This window comes from Panthera pardus, unplaced genomic scaffold (assembly GCF_024362965.1).
Source record: "Panthera pardus isolate Hobbes unplaced genomic scaffold, ASM2436296v1 HiC_scaffold_17, whole genome shotgun sequence".
Classification (NCBI taxonomy): Eukaryota; Metazoa; Chordata; class Mammalia; order Carnivora; family Felidae; genus Panthera; species Panthera pardus.
Window position 1 is genome coordinate 20,046,972 of NW_026526732.1, and position 18,159 is coordinate 20,065,130.

Here is an 18,159-nt window from a genome sequence, read left to right on the forward strand (position 1 = left end):
CGCCGTCCGTGAGTTCGAGCCCCGCGTCGGGCTCTGTGCTGACAGCTCAGAGCCTGGAGTCTGTTTCAGATTCTGTGTCTCCCTCTCTCTCTGCCCCTCCCCCGTTCATGCTCTGTCTCTCTCTGTCTCAAAAATAAATAAATGTTAAAAAAAATTTAAAAAAAAATGTTAAACCCAAGGAAACAGCGGGGACTCACAGGACCCCTGGATAGCTGTACCCTAGTAACAGGATGCACCAGGTGAAGCCGAATAAACTTTGTAAAACTACAACCCACACTCAAGTCATCTCAGTCCATCACTGGAGGATTTACATGTCAGGAATATGTAGGTAAGTATTGACTGTGCAAAATAATAATAGCAACGTAAAATAAGATTTAACATATGTGCAGAATTAAAATGCACAACAAAAACACAAATTGACACCAAGTAAACGCAATTAAAGTGTTTTAAGATCCTCGCTTTGTTTGGAAAGTGATAAAACTCTGAATTTATTTGAGATTATAAAAGTTGGGAAATACTTTTTATAATCTCTAGAGTAACCATAAAAAGAATAATAAAAGAATGTTAAGCTAACAAATTAATACATGGGAAAATTGAATAGTAAAATGCTATATTAACCCAAAGAAGGCAAGAACGAAGAGAAAAACAATAGGAGAGAAAACATAAATGGAAGTAATCATTCCACTGAGACAAGTAGAAAATAGTTAAAGAGTGGATATAAATATGACTATGTCAGCAATGAGATCAAGTGTAAATGAACTAAATATTCTAATTCAAAGGTAAATATTATCAGACTAACTAAGAAACAAAATCTAAATTTAACTATGAGTCCTTAGGAGAGACACTCTTTAAACATAAGCATGCAAAAAAAGCCGAAAAGCAAAGGATGGAAAAGATATAACATGCAAACACTAACAAAAATAAAAGTTGTTAGCCGCACCAATGTCAGACGAAGTAGACTCCATTTCAACCCAACAATACAGAGGAGAACATATCAGGAAATTCAAGAATGGATTAATATTTAATAATAATTCAGGGGCGCCTGGGTGGCTCAGTCGGTTGAGCCTCTGACTTCGGCTCAGGTCAGGATCTTGCGGTCTGTGAGTTCAAGCCCCACGTTGGCTCTGTGCTGACAGCTCAGAGCCTGGAGCCTGCTTTGGATTCTGTGTCTCCCTCTCTCTCTGCCCTTCCCCTGCTCATGCTCTGTCTCTCTTTCTGTCAAAAATAAACAAACATTAAAATAATTTAAAAAATATTTAATAATATTTCAATATATTTCCCCATGTTAACAGAGTAAAATAAAAAAAGAACATGATATTTCAACTGATGCAGAAAAAGATTTTGACAAAACTTGATGCCCATCTATGATAAATCTCTCAGCAAACTGAGAGCATAAAGGAATATCCTCATCCTGATAAAGGAAATCAATGAGAACCCAAGAAGTAATGTCACACCTAATGATGAAATTTTTAGTAATGGCAATGATACACTAAACCCAGAATTGCCAATACAATAATAAAGCTGGGGGAGTTACACTCTTTGATTTTAAGACAATATAAGATTCAGGAATAGAAGACAGTGTGGTATTTTCATAAAGATACACAAATATATCAATAGAACAGAATAGAGGGTCCATGTGTGTTCAGTTGAATTTTGATAAAAGCACCAATGTCAGTGAGGGAAGTAAAGACTTTTCAAAAATTAAGCTTGGAAAGTTGGATCTCTATTTAGAAAGAGAACAAAAAGAGCCTTGATCCTTACACCATACATTAAAAAGTATCATAGTTCTAAGTATAAAAGTCAAAACTATAAACATCCTAGAAGAAAATGGAGGACCTAGGGTAGGCAGATTTTCTAAAATGAACACAAAAGCACTAACCATAAAAGAAATGGTAAATTGAACTTCATCAAAATTAAAAACTTCCACATATTGAAAGATACCACTAAGAAAATGAAAAGTAAGTCACAAATTAAGAAAAATTACTACAATATGTATGTCCAATAAAAACTTAGATCCAGATTATAAAAAGAAGTTACAAGTCAGTAATAAAATACAAATGACCCAGTAAAAAATAGGCAATAATTTGGATAAATATTTCATACAAAAGAGCATATAAATGACCCAAAATATACATGAAAAGAATTCTAAGATCATTAAGTCATCAGGAAAATACAAATTGAAACTATAATTAAGTACTACTACAAACCCATTAGAATGACTAAAATGTAAAGGATTATCAACAACAAATGGATCTCCTATTTTCTTAGTAGGAGTATAAAATGGAAAAATCACTGTGGAAATCTCTTTGGTAGTTTCTTATAAATTAAATATATACCTGCCTTATCATCCAGCATTTCCACTTCTAGACACATACCTCCAAAAAATGAAAATATTTGTTCATAAAACTAGTATATGTATGTTGAATGTAGCTTTACTTATAATAGTGAGAGTTGGAAACAACCTAAATGCACGTTAGCACATTAGATTGATCAAACAAATTTTAGTATATTCATACAATGTCACAATCCTCGCCAATTAAAGGGAATAAACTGTTGATACATGCAAGAACATCAACAAATCTCATGCTGTATGAAAGAATGGAGACATAAAAGAAAATCTACTGTATTATTTCATTTTTATGAAATTCAAGAATAAGAAAAGGCTAATAAATCACGGTAGTGTGGTTGCCTCTGGATGGGAAGTGGGACCGATTAAAAAAGAATGAGGAAAATTTCTAAGGTGAAGATAATGCTCTATATCTTGATTGCATGTGGGTTACAGGGGTATAACACACAACTTTATAACTTGTATCAAACTTCCATTAAAATATATGCATATCGATGTAATTATGTAACTGTGCTTCAATAAAAAGAATATGAAATGAAAGAATAAAAAGGATTAGGGAGAAAATGTAAATATCAAAGTTAGCCAAAGGAGATTTAATATATACATATTAGAAATGCTTGAAGAAAAAAAACAAAGCAAGAAAATGAATACTGAAGACTACATAAAAAAGATTTAATATATAGATATTAGAAACGCTTGAAGAAAAAAACAAAGCAAGGAAATGAATACTGAAGACTACATAAAAAAGATTTAATATATAGATATTAGAAACGCTTGAAGAAAAAAACAAAGCAAGGAAATGAATACTGAAGACTACACATATATAGCTTAAGAAAATTTTACTGAAATTTTAAAAGATTTATAACTACACATTGAAAGAGAATATTGTGTACTTGAGAATGTTGACCCAAGAAAACCATTATGAAGACACATTCTAGTAAAATAACCAGACTTTATAGGAAATGGAAAAAACATTTATTTTGGATGTCTAGGGAAAAAACAGCAAGTGTTTTATAAGGGAAAATAGATTATCATCAGAATTTGGGGCAGCAAAGCTTTGTATTAAATGTAACTAGAATGACATATTGAAGTTACTTTAGGAAAACAAAATGTGCTTTCTAAATTTCATAGCCAGCAAAACTAGCATCTGATATAAAGGTTGTAGATGAACTGTTTTCAACAAGCAAAAACTAAGTGACTATTGTTCTCATGAGCAAATCCCTGAAAAATCTACTCTGGGCTAAGCGTATGGGCTTTGGACTACCAAAATAACTACGACATCATCATAAGGACTGGAGGTAAGTAGTAAATGCATCCTTGATTGTAGAATTACCAATAAATGAGGGTTAAAAGGGAGAAAGTATAGTATGTAATGTCTATATACTCATATAATATAGCTACAGTAAAACTATTTAATTTTTTTTTTTTAACGTTTATTCATTCTTGAGAGACAGAGAGACAGAGCATGAGTGTGGGAGACGCATACTGAGAAAGGGAGACACAGAGTCCAAAGCAGGCTCCAGGCTCTGAGCTGTCAGCACAGAGCCAGACGCAGGGCTCAAACTCACAACTGTGAGATCATGACCTGAGCCAAAGTTGGATGCTTAACCAACTGAGCTGCCCAGGTGCCCCTACAGTAAAACTATTTTAAATAAGAGGGATGGAAAGATCAGATGCGAACTATTGTATGGACCTCTTTTTGAGAAATTAATTGATTGATATTGTATTAGTAGTTATTCTAAGACACGTGTATGGCTATTGTGGAATAACATAAATATATACTTCTGAGATGTTTTAATTCTATCATCTCCTGTTTCCTTGGAAACTAGGATTCTTCTCGTGGAATAAAGGAAATATATATATGTAGTAAATAACATAAGCTATGAATTTCTGGATCAGAAAGCCTGAGAATGGATATAATAGACATTACATGATTTAATAATTAAACATTTGATGGCATTAGGCTAAGATAGCTTGTTTTACCCTATTAATCCTAAGGAACATCTTACAATTTGAACTTAAATTTTCAAAAAGCCCATGGGTCATCAGCCCCTTCCCCTACCTCCGTATCACAATGGTCTATGGTCATTTGTAAGGTTTGTTTCAGTGACTGCTTTTCTCTGCTTTTGTGTCTGATCCACCCCTACTTGTATAGATCAATCATGTTATAGATTGGTTAATACATTTAGTCTGGTAAAAGTTCAAATTGTATAGGCTTTGGACCCAAACAACCGTGAGGTAACTGCATATTTCTGCTTCTTCTATATGTCTTAAATGGGATTTTGTGAGCAATGTTACTTTTACTTATATTTTATGTCTTCATTTTTCTCTGCAATCTCTCTTTTTGCCACCAACTGTCCAAGCCCTAGGTCAGGCCACTGTAATCTTCCACCTGGACCCTGCAATAGCCTCATCCCAGAGTCCAGAGTCTCGAATCTTGCTCCCCGGTGCAATCTCCATGCTGAGGATGGAGTGTCAGCTCTACAACACACATCTAATGGGTGACAGTGCAGTCCTGCTTTATGACCTTAGAGCATTTCCATGGTTCAGAGGGTGAGATCCTAGTTCCTAAGGCCTCTAACTAGACCCTGATTTGGTCATAGCTGATTATTCCATTGCTTCACTTCCTTCGGCCACACGTATTTTTCCTACTCAGAGCCTTTACATTCTGACTGCTTGACTGCTCTACCCTATTAGCCTCCCTCCATCCTTAGCCAACCCCTTTTCTCCTTCAGAAGTCTTATTTAAATAATACTTCTTCCTGGAACATGTCCAGCCTCCATGCACTGGGACCAGTTATATCTCTGTAATAACACCCCGTAACACCTTGTATTTATTCTTATACACACTCACTACACTTGGTTTGTTTTTCTGTTTGTTAGTTAGTTAGTTTGTTTTTGAGAGAGAGTGTGAGGGGGGAGGGGCAGAGAGAGACAGAGAGAGACAGAGAGAGAGAGAGAGAGAGAGAGAGAGAGACTCTTAAGCAGGCTCCACTTGCTTGGCAGATAGTGATGTGGAGCTGTATGTCACAACAGTGAGATCATGACCTCAGCTGAAATCAAGAGTTGGAAGCTTAACTGGCCGAGCCACCCAGACGCCCCAACACTCACTACACTTGTCATTACTCATTCGATGTCTGGTTTCCTGCCTAGATTTTCACTTCCACAAAGGCAGGGGCAGGATCTGTTCTGTTCACTGTTATATTCCCTGCACTGTACCAGTGTCCCCCACACACGGGACACTTGAAAATTTGTTGAGTGAATGAGTCAGCAGTGGTTCTCTTCCCAAACATAAAAGGTATGTGTCGGGCCTGGAAACCAATCTAACCACTAGAGCAAAAGTGATTTCATGCTAGGATCAGCCCTGGAGTAACTTTTGGCTTTTAACCATTCAGAGCTAAACAAACATTTTTTGTGTGTAAGAAATTACTGTCGGCCCTATTGAAAACTGCCCCCGTCCACACCGCTATGTGATGTGGTGTCTCTTGCCTCTCTATCTTCTCACATAGGGATTCCTGCTTTAAACACTTTCCCTGTACCTTCCCCCACCTTAACCCACTGCTAGGCCTAGCTAATGGATTAGCTAATGGTCTAGGCAGCTGTTATTCTCAGCTATCTTAGATCCCCACCCCTGACTCCATGGTCTACACCAGAGGCCCCTTCTATTACGCTTCCTGAACATGCTGTCCTTCCTCTGTCTTAGGACTTTACTCTGCCACATTGTCACTGTGAGGGTTCTTTCTGGTGCCCTCCACTCCACTCGAAATTCTGTGGGGCCACAGACCATTCAATATTTCTTCACCAGTAAATTGTCCACAGTCTCTAAAGTACTCCATATATTTTAAACCAAGGCCTGAATTATGAAAACTTTACTAAAATGGCTTGAAGTACCAAGGCTTGCAATAAGGCACTGACAGAATCGATGGCTAAAGTCACAGGGCTGGCTGGTGACACAGATCTGTCCCTTCTGCTTCCTCACTGCCACTCCTGCTCCATGGTCATACTTCCTTCTATTTTACTGTGATCATGTATGTCTTTGTTTTCCTTTGTTAACACCTTCCCGCTCCCCATCCCGAACCCATCCAAGCCAAGTAACATAAGCAGTGCAAAGTGGAAAGTGATACTAATTCCCACAGTGTTTGAGAAAATTTACTAGAAGCAAAGTAACACTATATATTTTTATAGCTGGAAAATCACAGAAAGGAAAATATTTCTTATTGATTTCTTTCAAGTGGTCGTTTTTCAATATATTTAGCAGCATCACTAGGGACTTGGCCTAATTTTGTTAGCAGTGGACCCCTCATTTATCTTGAAGAAAATCTGTATAGAAGGTATTGTTAAGTTGCCTTAAATTATAGGTTTCCTTTACCCTTTTGAAACAAAATCAAATTATAATAATATATTTGGATTAACTTGATTAAAATATATGCTTATTTTCTCTTTATATTCTATTAACCAGTGTTAATAATAAATAATATTTTATTGTTGGCCTGTAATTTATGGTGTATTTTAATTCATTCACAAGACAATGTCCTAATCATCTATTTCCCTTTAACAAAACAGAACATCTTTCCCCTCCTCTTTGTTCATTTTCAAGCAACTGAGAAGAATTTTATAGCCAAGATCCTTTATAAAAGTAGCAAATACAGGTTTATTTTTTAAATTTATTGATTCTATACCGCATACCTTTATAATAAATGCTGTGTCAGAGCTAAGGCATTTTCTTTCCCTTCCATTGGCATACCTACTGAAATTTGAAAGAATCACTCACATTTTGCATAGATAGGTGATGGATTTTTTGTCTGGCTGGCTAGCCACGTATAGGTTTTGTCTTTTGCTCAACATTTTTAAATATAAAATCCTGGCACTTAGAAATTACTTATTCAGAGGTCAAGGAAGAAAGGATAGGGTTTGAGATGGAGATGGGATTACTCTGGTATAGACACTTCTCACAATCGTATCCCCTTTTTGCAAACTGCCTCCCTGATCCTGCCCATGGGGGACAGGAATGATGCACTTTTGGAAGACGGTTTTATACCCTGTGACTCCACACACTGTCCTTACTTCCTTAAGCTGCGATAGACCCATGAACCAGACATAGCCAATCAGTTTCTGTGTTATGTAAGCCACATAGGTAGAGAGAACTGAAGTAGTCTCTTTGGGTAGCTGGATCTCTAACACAGCAACTCAGGAGCACTGGGATGGTTGTCCTTGGACTGACCATGAGGACCCACGATGTGGAAAAAGCATATCTACGAGGAGAAAAGGAAGGGGGCAGGGAGGGAGACAAGAGGTGAGGCTGAGACCTTTCTCCTCAGGAGCCAAATCCCCTATGTGACCCAGAAGCATTCTAAATCTTGTTACCATGAGATACTGAAAGTATTCCTTACATTCTTTCTGTTAAATAGCCCAGCTCTTTTGCTTAGGCTAGCTTCAGTTGGCTTCTGTAACTTGCAGCCAGAGAGTTCTAATTAAGGAGTCTAAGCCTCTGTTCTCATGATCTGAAGCTTACAAATCCACTGGTACTTTCTTGTTCTGTTCTTCATTCTGCAAGCTGTTAACGTTTTGCTCTTGAACTAGCTTTACAAACATGTTGCTTACATGATCTGCTTCGCTTTCGAGTAGGTAACACATTACATTGGACACTCACAGATGGAATGCAAATGACCTCATCTTTCTTTAGCTGTGGCCAAGCATGGACAGGTTGCCAAACCATGTCAAACGGGATGTCTTTTCCCACACTCATCTCACACTGAGTAACACGTGCATGTCTCCACTTTCAGCAGATACACGCTCCTCCATGCTGCACAGCATAGATATCATGAGCTGATGATAATGATGATGCATGCAGCCAGTTTTCAGAACTCTCTTTCCATGATAGTGTAATTCAGAGTTTTATGTTAAACTCCCATACGTCCTCCCCTACCTCCATAATTCCAATGTCACTAGCTAACAACTATTGAGATTTTGCTATATGCTAGGCACTGTACCATGCTCTTTGCACCAATTTTCCTATTTATTTTATATAAATGGAAAATAAATTTGCTTAGGCTAGCTTAAGCTGGCTTCTATAACTTGCAGCTCAAGGGTTCTAATTAATGAGCCGTTATGCTCTGTTCTGAGATGATCTGATCTCTAATGATCTGAGAACACCCATGGTCAGGTTTAGCCTGTGGGTCTCCAGTATGTCTTCTGGCAATCTCTTTCAGTTAACAGGTGACTGTTATATAGAGTGGGGCCTTGCAAACAAACAAACAAACAAACACAAACAAAAAACAGATCTACACTCGATAAAACTTCTGACTCTAAATTTACCCATCCACCTGAATCACCGTTCCTATTATTCCCCTTACCTAATTTTATTATAATGGCATGTTATACCAATAAACCATGAACTTCTTGAGGGCAGTCTACATGCCTTATTCATTTTATTGAGTGCATGAATGAATACGTACATTGTTGAGGTATGTAAACAGCTAGACATAAACAGCTATTAGAATGATGAAAATAAATGATTGTACCCAAACACCAATGCTTTTAGTTCCATCTCTTTCTCTTATAAAAGTGGCCCTGAGCTTTCCCTGCCTTAGTTTCTTTGCACAATTGTCTTATATGGACCTCTCTTGGGCCATTATGTATATTCATATAGAATATTCTGAATTCAGTTTAGAAACTACATACTGTTTACATATGAGGATAAAATAATAAGTTTGGGAACTTGAATATGTGTCAGTCATGCAAGTGAATTTGAATGTGAAAGAAATACAAATGGTGATCTATATTCAAAAGGAATTATGTCCTCTTTGAAGCTGTCAGATAGTCTGCACTTTATGGTCTCAGTATAGAAGTTGAAAACATAAAATATGAGTAGTAAAAGTAGCGATTTTTGTATTATTTGAAAAATAAGTATATTATCAACAAGACAGAACAAACAAGAAAACAGCGGTGGCCGTAATTTTGCTGCACCTCAAGGGGGACAAGTTGTGTCCATCCACCCTTTGTCTTGTCGTGTACCCCTCCCCACACTTAAGCCTGTGATTTCTGCAGGTGGTCCCTCACAGCGGCACAACTTCTCCACATGTGACATGCTGACTTACCTACTTCCATTCTAAATTATGGCTACTGTGCTTCCAGGTGACTTCTTTCAGGAAGTGATGACATTTTGGCTTACTTTTTAAGGGGCATAAGTTTTTACCCCAAACAAAATGTGCTCATGCTGGCAGGCTCAGGCACTATGACTGGCTGTCAGGGAGAGATCCAAGGATTTCTAGCTCCTTTCAATCACAGCTGAATAAAGGGACCTGTTTCAGCTCCAGCTGAGTCTGGATACACAACAACCTTCGTCCTTCTCCAAACAACTTGTACTTATGAGCTGCGAATCCTCTACCTCCCCCAGTAGTTACTTTCCAGACTTTCCTTTGTACGTCCCTCCTCAAGTCCTACACTCAATATTTTAAGTCCAGAAGTCTGATAAAATCAGTAATAAGGGTTATATCTGTGGATTTTAATTAAAAGTCCTAGAAGTTCCCAGCCTGATGTTTTTCATCTTTCTTTTTAGTATCAAGCAACATAACATGTAGCTAAGTGAGAACTAGCATCAACTGCAATCCACATGTTCTTCAGAGTTGATGCTTCATTGGTCACAGAGCTGTCAATAGATGACAAAGGGCTGTATTGTAATGGCACAGTTCTGAGTCAGGTGGCTTAGCATGAACCACATGATCTCTCTGTTATATCTTCCATTTTCTTTCTCTGTTGGCTCCTTTCTTAGATAATACAAACAAGCTTAAATTTCTTTTTTATTATGTCACTCCTAGCCTCCTTAAATATTAGCTAGAATTTAAATTCCTTTAATGCCCAAACTCAACTTATTGCAACAGAAATTCTACCCATATCACTGAAGCTACTCAAGGATAACCATAGAGTCTCCATCCTTGGGGATCCCAAGGATCCCAAGCTCAGTCTTCTTGAAACAGTCTGTTGTGCACTGAATGTTGTTCCCAAGTTTGTAAGTTCAAGTCCCCATGTGATGTCATTAGAAGATGGTGCTTTGGGGAGGTAATTAGGGTTACATGAAGTTCTAAGAGTGGGGTCCTCCTCTGGGACTGGTGCTCTTATAAGAAGCGAGACCAGATAGGTCTCTCTCCCTCTCTCTCCCTCTCTCCATGCTTGCACAGAGAAGAAGTTATGTGGGCACACAGCTAGAAGGCAGCCATCTGCAACCCAAGATGAGAGATCTCACCAGAAATCAACCATGTTGGCATTCTGATCTTGGAATTCTGGCCTCCAGAACTGTGAGAAAATAAATGTCTGTTGTTTAAGCACCCAGTCTGTGGGATTTTACTATGGCAACCTGAGCTAAGACACAGTCTCCTCCTTGGTTTCCAGGATACTGCAGTCCTCCTGCTTCCCACCATTTTTTTGTTTATTGCCTTTTGTTTATGTTGCCTTCAGGTTTTCTTCAATTATCTTATCTCTCAAGTGCAAGTGTCCCCTAATGTTCTTCCTCCTACTTTCTTCTTTTCTTATGTCATCGTCACTCTTTTGGCCACTTCAAATCTAGAGCTCTGACTCAGACTTTCTCTTGAGTTCCTGACTTAAATTTCTAAACAACTCATGGCTGACTCTATTTGGATGCCTTCACTGCATTTTCAATTGATAAGTTTGAAACTCAACTCATTCACATCTCCCCAGTTCTACATCTGTATTCCACCATCATGGTAGCTTCATTTTTCTAGTCACACAGGCTCAAATCATGAGAGTTGTAGTCTAGTTTTTATTTTTTCCTTCCTCTTTCCAAACCAATAACCCAACTCTAATGAATCAAGCTCAGAAAACTTTTTCCTATTCGTACCTGAGGTTTGACTTTCACTCCACTGTTCTATTTTATAACTTTCATTTTTAACCTGTCATTTGGATTATTGTAGCACTCTATTAACTACCCTTTTGATAGTCAGTCTCTTCCCATGAAGCTTACACATGACCATAAAAGATCACAAAAATCTTTAATGCACTTTGCAGTTTATATAACAAATACCTGAGCTTCTTCTTAGAACATTGACCATTATCTACAGTCTGTCCTCTTTCTGTGTTACAAATTCACCCACCACTACACCTCTCCATGTAACTCACTCATACCAGATTCCATGGTGTAGCCTGAAAGTCCATTCACGTCTGTGAAGTTTCACTTTATGTTGAAAAACATCCTTTCGGGTCACATTCAAAGGTCACTTTTATTAAGAGATACTGTTCCCTTAGCTGAACCTAATCTCTTTCTTCTCTGACACTCAAATTATTGTATTGTGGTATTGTGGCACCTAGCCCCAGATATTTAGTTATATTTTTGGGTGTCTTCCTGACTATATTGCAAGATTGGTACAATCACTGCCTGCCTCTTATATCTTTTTTTATCCTGAATACGATCTGATGCCACATCAAGTACCCATGTGCTTTTAAGCTCAGTGCTGAAACAATGGCTGATTGAATAAGTGAATGAACAAACAGTAGATTCTCCATGAATGTTACTATCAAGTAGTAAAATTCTATGACAAGTACTTAGATAAAATCTTCAGATATTTACTCTAAAAGCAAGGGAAGAATTACAATACTTTCATCTTATTTTACAATATAGTTTTAAAGCCATTTGTTGTATGCTTATGAGAAAAATGATTTCAAAATGACATATTTTTTCATTCATAAGCTTATTAGAGTAATGATTGAGTTCTTTCTATGAAAGAAAACAGGTTATTTCTATTTGATTGTGATGTCCGTTGGTTCCCTCTCATATTTCCTTTAATAATCAAAAGAAGAAAGTCAAATTAAAAGGCATCCGCAGGGCACAGTCACGAATGCTGCAGGCTTAGTGACCTCTGCTTACAGACAAAAAAATGTTCCTAGCAGACCAAGAGGAAAATTTCCTCGGAGCGTCTTTCTATTTGGTATTTCACTTAGCTTTTGCACTCAAATGCTTAGGACACAATCACAGGAACATAATAATATTCTATTTATTTAGGAACCTGCACTTTAAAATTACTTCCTTGAATCAATGTAATGTGTTTCTGTGATTGTAATTGCTTTTAGTTTTGCATGCAAAAGGCCATAGGAGTGTACTGGCACATTTCAGCTTCCTATGCCATCAGAGTGGCATTCAGTGAGGTCATTTACACAGAAAATATCTAGAAATAATAGTTTGACGTCATTAATACCCTAGTTTTTAAAAGAAGCATGTCATTCACATAATGTTTTAATTGTTCAGTTATATAATGTTAACTCATTTTGTGTAAAAGGAAGTGATAAGTAATTTGTATCTAAAAATTTACTTAATTATTAAAGTCTAAGAATTTGTATTGCCAAGATAGTGCATTTTACCACTAGGTTTATTTAGGTTAAGCCTGAATATTTTCCTATTCAAATACATTAAATTAACAGCTAAAGAATTAGAGATTTCAAAGGCAATATACTACTCCATCCACCTTCTAGGGTAGGATTATGCTTAATCGGACATCTGACTGTAAGTAACCCAAACACCCAATTTTTTGGTTACACTCCTCCTAAATTACTTTTCAGAAAATGCAAAGCAAGTGCCCAGACCTTTGGTTGTGTCAGATGCTTAGCTGTGAATCGAATTTAAAAACTGCAGAAAACTTTGCAAAAACAGACCCACGACGTCATCCCTCCCAAGCATCTCAGAAACAGCCTCTTAGGAGGATGTAGTCAGACTTGCAACTCCTCAGAATAATATTCAAACAGATAGATCAGTTGGAAGCTCTTCATTACAGCAGCTGTTCTGTGTTTATAGCTACATATGCAGACTGCTGAACACCCTCAGCGCACCATAAATGTAGGAATTACACATCCAGAATGGTAATAAACTCATTGGGTGATGTGCTCTCCAGAGTTTTCAGCCCCTTGCTCCAGTTGGCACAACTCTGCTAGATTTTAGTTGCTGTAGAAAAATATTAGATTGTTGTGGTTTTTGTAAGTTTGGAGACAAACCAGAAAAACATAAAATAACATTTAAAAAGGTAAAAATGTAGGCACTGATATTATTAATTTAAAATTACAGTCTCATAGAGAGTTACAAGAGAAGCCGTAGAAGAAAAAATGAGAAAACGAGTGCATAAATGGCTGTGATCGGTAGAAGTTTAGCCTCAAATACTTTCTGTGCATCAGCTCAGCTGTGTGGTACATCCTTCAGAAGCTATAGATTGTACTAAAAAAGCTGCATGTTATTAATTAGAAGCATATTTCCTACCATCATAATCCGATAGAACTTGATAAATTATAGCTAATAGATAAGCAATTTACTAGTAAAACGGCACTTCTGAGAAAACCAATACAATTTAGAACAAGCTGATTTCTCTCTTAAAAGCAGGATCCCAAATACATTTTTTTTTTCTAAATTCATAGTAGTGAAGGGAATATTCTTAGCTTATAAGGAAAGAGGTTCCGGGTATGAGAGGATGATCTGAATGTACAACAATGCCTGGTTGCCAGAGAATTGCTAAGCATTGTTAAAGTAACATCAGCTTATCCCAGCAGCAAGCACTATATACTATTCATTAGTCACTGCTCTTGGACAGGCGCTTATAGAATTCTGTGTACAAGGGGACATAAAAACACTGGGAGAGCTTTCAAAAACGCATATCCCTGGGTAGCAACACAAGATGTCTTGATCACATAGGTCTCTCCTTTCATTTAATGGCTAGAACAGCTTTCAGAAATGACTATGACCAAAAATCATATGAAAGTTTCTGAAGAACCATAATAAAGTCAGAAAAGTCAGAAACGTGGACGTGCATAAAGGTAGGTGGTCAAATGGAACCCTCACAAGACCATTTGAGACGCAATCAAGGAAATCTTTTAGTGTCTACAAACATTCCAGCTTAAAGAGCGTTTTCTCCCTTCTCATTTGCGTTTCTTCTCACTTTTTCCCTCTTAATGAAAATTGTTATGCGCCATTTTACATCTGGATTCTGTGGCTATGGCCTATTATTCTTTTCTCATTTCATGGCACTGTTGGTTTGCCTTCACGCTTTCTGATGAGTCCCTGCTAGGGGCCTACTCCTGAGGGGGTGCTGGCGAGCGTGAAACGCCTGGCAAGGGAAAAAAATGACTAAGCGACTTTTATGACCAGTATCTTATTCAGAACTTGAAATTGATACGGCAACAATTAGGCATGCACTATGACCTTAATCCTTAATGCTGGAAAATTATTATTTATTATTTGAAATAATAGTAATTCTATGGATTAAAAAATATATTTTCCTATAGACTCCTTCACCCGATCCTCAAACCAATTACAGGATTTCTGTAAAAGATGCCCCTGGCACTGCTTGACAAGTAAAGTTACAAAACACAGAGGCACGTCAATTTTTTGACATGTGTTAAGATGAGAAATTTCATGCAAGTTAAGACCTAGACAAAGGACAGCTAACTAAACAGAATTACACTTAGGAGTCACAGAATTTCACAGTGGCTGAGTTCCCTCCCTTACAAAGTGGGGGGAAATAACACCTATTCCCCTTGTCTTCTGACTTGTTCGGGTTATAAAACCATGTATATGTTACAATTATTTGTATTAAAATTCCTCACTTTTAAAGGATTGTTTCAAACAGAAAAATTAACACTGCTAATGAGGAAAATAGAGGAGGTTTGGGATGGGTCAAGTACCTTTAGAACTTCAAGCATCCATGTCAGTTTGGAGCTCCTCACCTTTATCTGTTTTTTTTTTTTTATTTCTTTTGGTGCTTTATGGCTCAGAAACAAACCATTCTGATCTTGAGCTTGCAGTAGAGGTAGCTCGATTCTCATGTACCATTATGGAACATCTTTATTATACATCCATGCTCAATAAGTAAGAGGGGCATGGTAGGAGGGTTGCTTAAGGAAACTTCTCTCAGGAAAGACTTGCTGCTAGTTGCACTCAAATTTTGAAACAGTCAAGTTTCCACAGGGGCTTCATTTCCTTCCTCTCCAACCCAGGTTAGTAAGGGTGAGACTCCAGCGTGATAAAAATAAATCAGAAACTTTATTCAGTCATATTCTAAACTAAAAATTGGAACTAGAATGTGCATCTCAAACCCAGACCCCAGAGATGTGCTGATGCTCCATACAGGGGAGGACCCGCGTGAAAGGAAACAATTATTGGCAGAACAGAAGCTGAAGATTCTAGGTAAGAATAAGGGTATGTTCAGCTGGTTGTTGTTTCATGCTCCTGGCTTTTTCAAAGGAATGAAAACGAAGAAGACCTTTAGCATTTCCTACTGCAGAAGAGTATGACATTTGGGCGGGGGGTGGGGGGGGGGAGGAAAGAGAAAAGATTAAGAAAGGAAATGAAAACCGTTGGGGAAATGGAAGAACGCGATTTACTCAAATGGAAGAAAAGAGAAAAGACAGAGAGGGAGGCAAAGCCGGGTCAGATAACTCACTTGGCATTCCCTGCACCTGGTTTCTTTCTTCGGAAAATGTTGAGGAACGTGTTGGAGCGGCAGGGCAGCTTGCCATCACCAACATGCATGCGGACTACGTCAGAGGTGGTGAAGGCACTGCGGACATTCCTCTCGGGCTTGGCAATAATGATGTACATCTTGGGAGTGAACATGCACCCCAGGGCCACCGTTACACTGAGGCTCACTGCAAAGCAGGTGGTGATGATCTTGTAGTTGCTCCCAAAGTAAATGGGCACAAAAGCCAGCCAGATGATGCAGGTGGTGTACATGGTGAAGGCAATATATTTGGCCTCATTGAAGTTGGCGGGCACATTGCGGGTCTTGAAGGCATAATAGGTACAGCTCATGATGAGGAGTCCGTTGTAGCCCAGAGGGGCCACCACACCCAGGTTGCTGGTATTGCAGATAAGGTAGACTTCCTTGATACTTGGGTAGGACAGAATGGGCATGGGGGGTTCCATGATGATCAGGGTTACCACCAGGGTTAGCTGCACGCTAATCAGAATTGAGGCGATGATCACCTGGGCCCAGGCACTCATGAACCTGGGCTTCCGGGTGCAGATCTTCTTTTTGCTGCCAGCTAGGATGCGTGCAATTCGGTTGGTTTTGGTCACTAACGCAGAGTAGCACATGGCAGAGGAGAGGCCAACCAGAAGGCGCTGGAGGTAGCAGGATGTGGTGGTGGGTTTGGCAATGAGAGTAAAAGGGCACACGTAACCGAGGAAGATGCCAGCTAGGATAATGTAGCAGAGCTCGCGACTGGAGGATTTGACAACTGGTGTGTCCCGGTACAGCACAAAGATAAGAGTAACAAATAAGGTGACAAGTATGCCCAGGCAGGAAAAGGCGATGGCTATGATGGATTCTATGTTGCTCCACTCAAGATAGCGCACAGGAATAGGTTCACAGCCTGTAACGAGAAAAATAGCTTTAAAATCCAAGATTTCTGCTGATCAATAATAGCATCGCTTACCAGCTACAGAAAGCACAGCTCTGTTCACATCTTCCGCAATTCGCGTTATTTCAATTACGTGTGAACATGTCTCACTATTACAGAAGTAAATATACATTATTGGCTTGTCTGGACAATCATGTTCTCAAACCTGATCTCGTCATAAGCCTAATGTGACACGTTTGAGCCTATAAAAATAATCTTTTCTCCCAACACCAGCTTTATAAATGGATGCCACTCCGTGGGTGGAACTTCGTTCTACACTTTCAGAAAAAGAAAGAAAAAGAAGGAAGCTAAACTGTGTTTCCAGGGAAGGTTAAATGGTAATAATGTAATAGAATAAGCTAGTAAGCAATAAATTAACAACGTGTTTATTTTCACATAACTGTCCAGAGGTAAGTCCAGCTCACAGACAAGAACTATCTTGACCAGCAGAGTGTTTTAAACATAAATTTTATTTGAATTCTTTAGAAGAATCTGCATTCTCCCATTTATTACATATTACTCACTTTGTCTCACCTCTTGAATTATGTATAACCCATCTGTGGCATCTGAGGGCCTTTGAGTTATCAGCCTCTACTAGAGGTACCAAGGAAGAATGGAATCTCCCATCACACATCTCTTGAAAGGAGAGACAGCACTGTGTTCCTCAATACCTGGCTTATCTTTTTCCTCAGATGGAGAATAAAGTCTGTTTTGTATTTTGCAGAGAGAAAGAAATTTGTCAGGTCCTGGAGACGACCCCTTCACTAAACTTCGTGTTTAGTTTGGGCCAGTATTCCCAAATTGTGAGAATAAAAAATACGCCCACAACTTTAAGAAAACACTCCTTGTTCTGCAGCCATGGGAGCAGAGGCCACCAGAACCTGTTCTACTCCTGTTCAATCAACTGCAGCTCCCCTCAAGGACATGGTTTCTGCAAGCCTTCAGTCAGTGTCAACCTGTGCGTCTGATAATCACCCAAGAAGGAACAGACTCATTGCAACAAACAAGTGCCAGCCATTCACAAGCACACACTCTGATCATAGCTGGGGAGAGGGGGAGGGGGCACTCTCGTGAATCAGGGGCCTGTCTATGCCAGAGTTTAAGCATCTTCCTGGAGAACGTCTGCTTTCTCTAAAAAGTCACATTTTTAATCCCAAATCTTCTCATTTCCTTGATAAACTTTAGAAAATGATTAGATAGATAATTTAGAATAACAATGACTATTATGGGGAACTTTTGAGATGACACATCCAATGAATTACAATACGTAAAAGGGGCTGGGGACAAATTAGGAGATAAAATACTGAATAGTTAATACTCCACTCTTTTGATTGGCATACTGAGCTTGCTAAATACAATTTAAATTCCAATGTAGTCTTTGTCAAAGCGTTTGTAACCTTCTGAAAGCTAGCCCTCATTCCATCC

The 18,159-nt window shown here is 38.4% G+C and overlaps 1 protein-coding gene across 5 annotated transcripts in view; it reads right to left on the minus strand.

The window, feature by feature from the left end:
* Window positions 1–18,159, minus strand: part of GRM1 (glutamate metabotropic receptor 1) — a 421,316-nt gene that overhangs the window by 23,021 nt on the left and 380,136 nt on the right. For all 5 annotated transcript variants that reach the window (XM_019425034.2, XM_019425035.2, XM_053904400.1 and 2 more), the window contains exon 8: window positions 15,777–16,707. In XM_019425034.2, coding sequence (XP_019280579.1) covers window positions 15,777–16,707 — 931 coding nt within the window. The remainder of the gene's footprint in view (window positions 1–15,776; window positions 16,708–18,159) is intronic.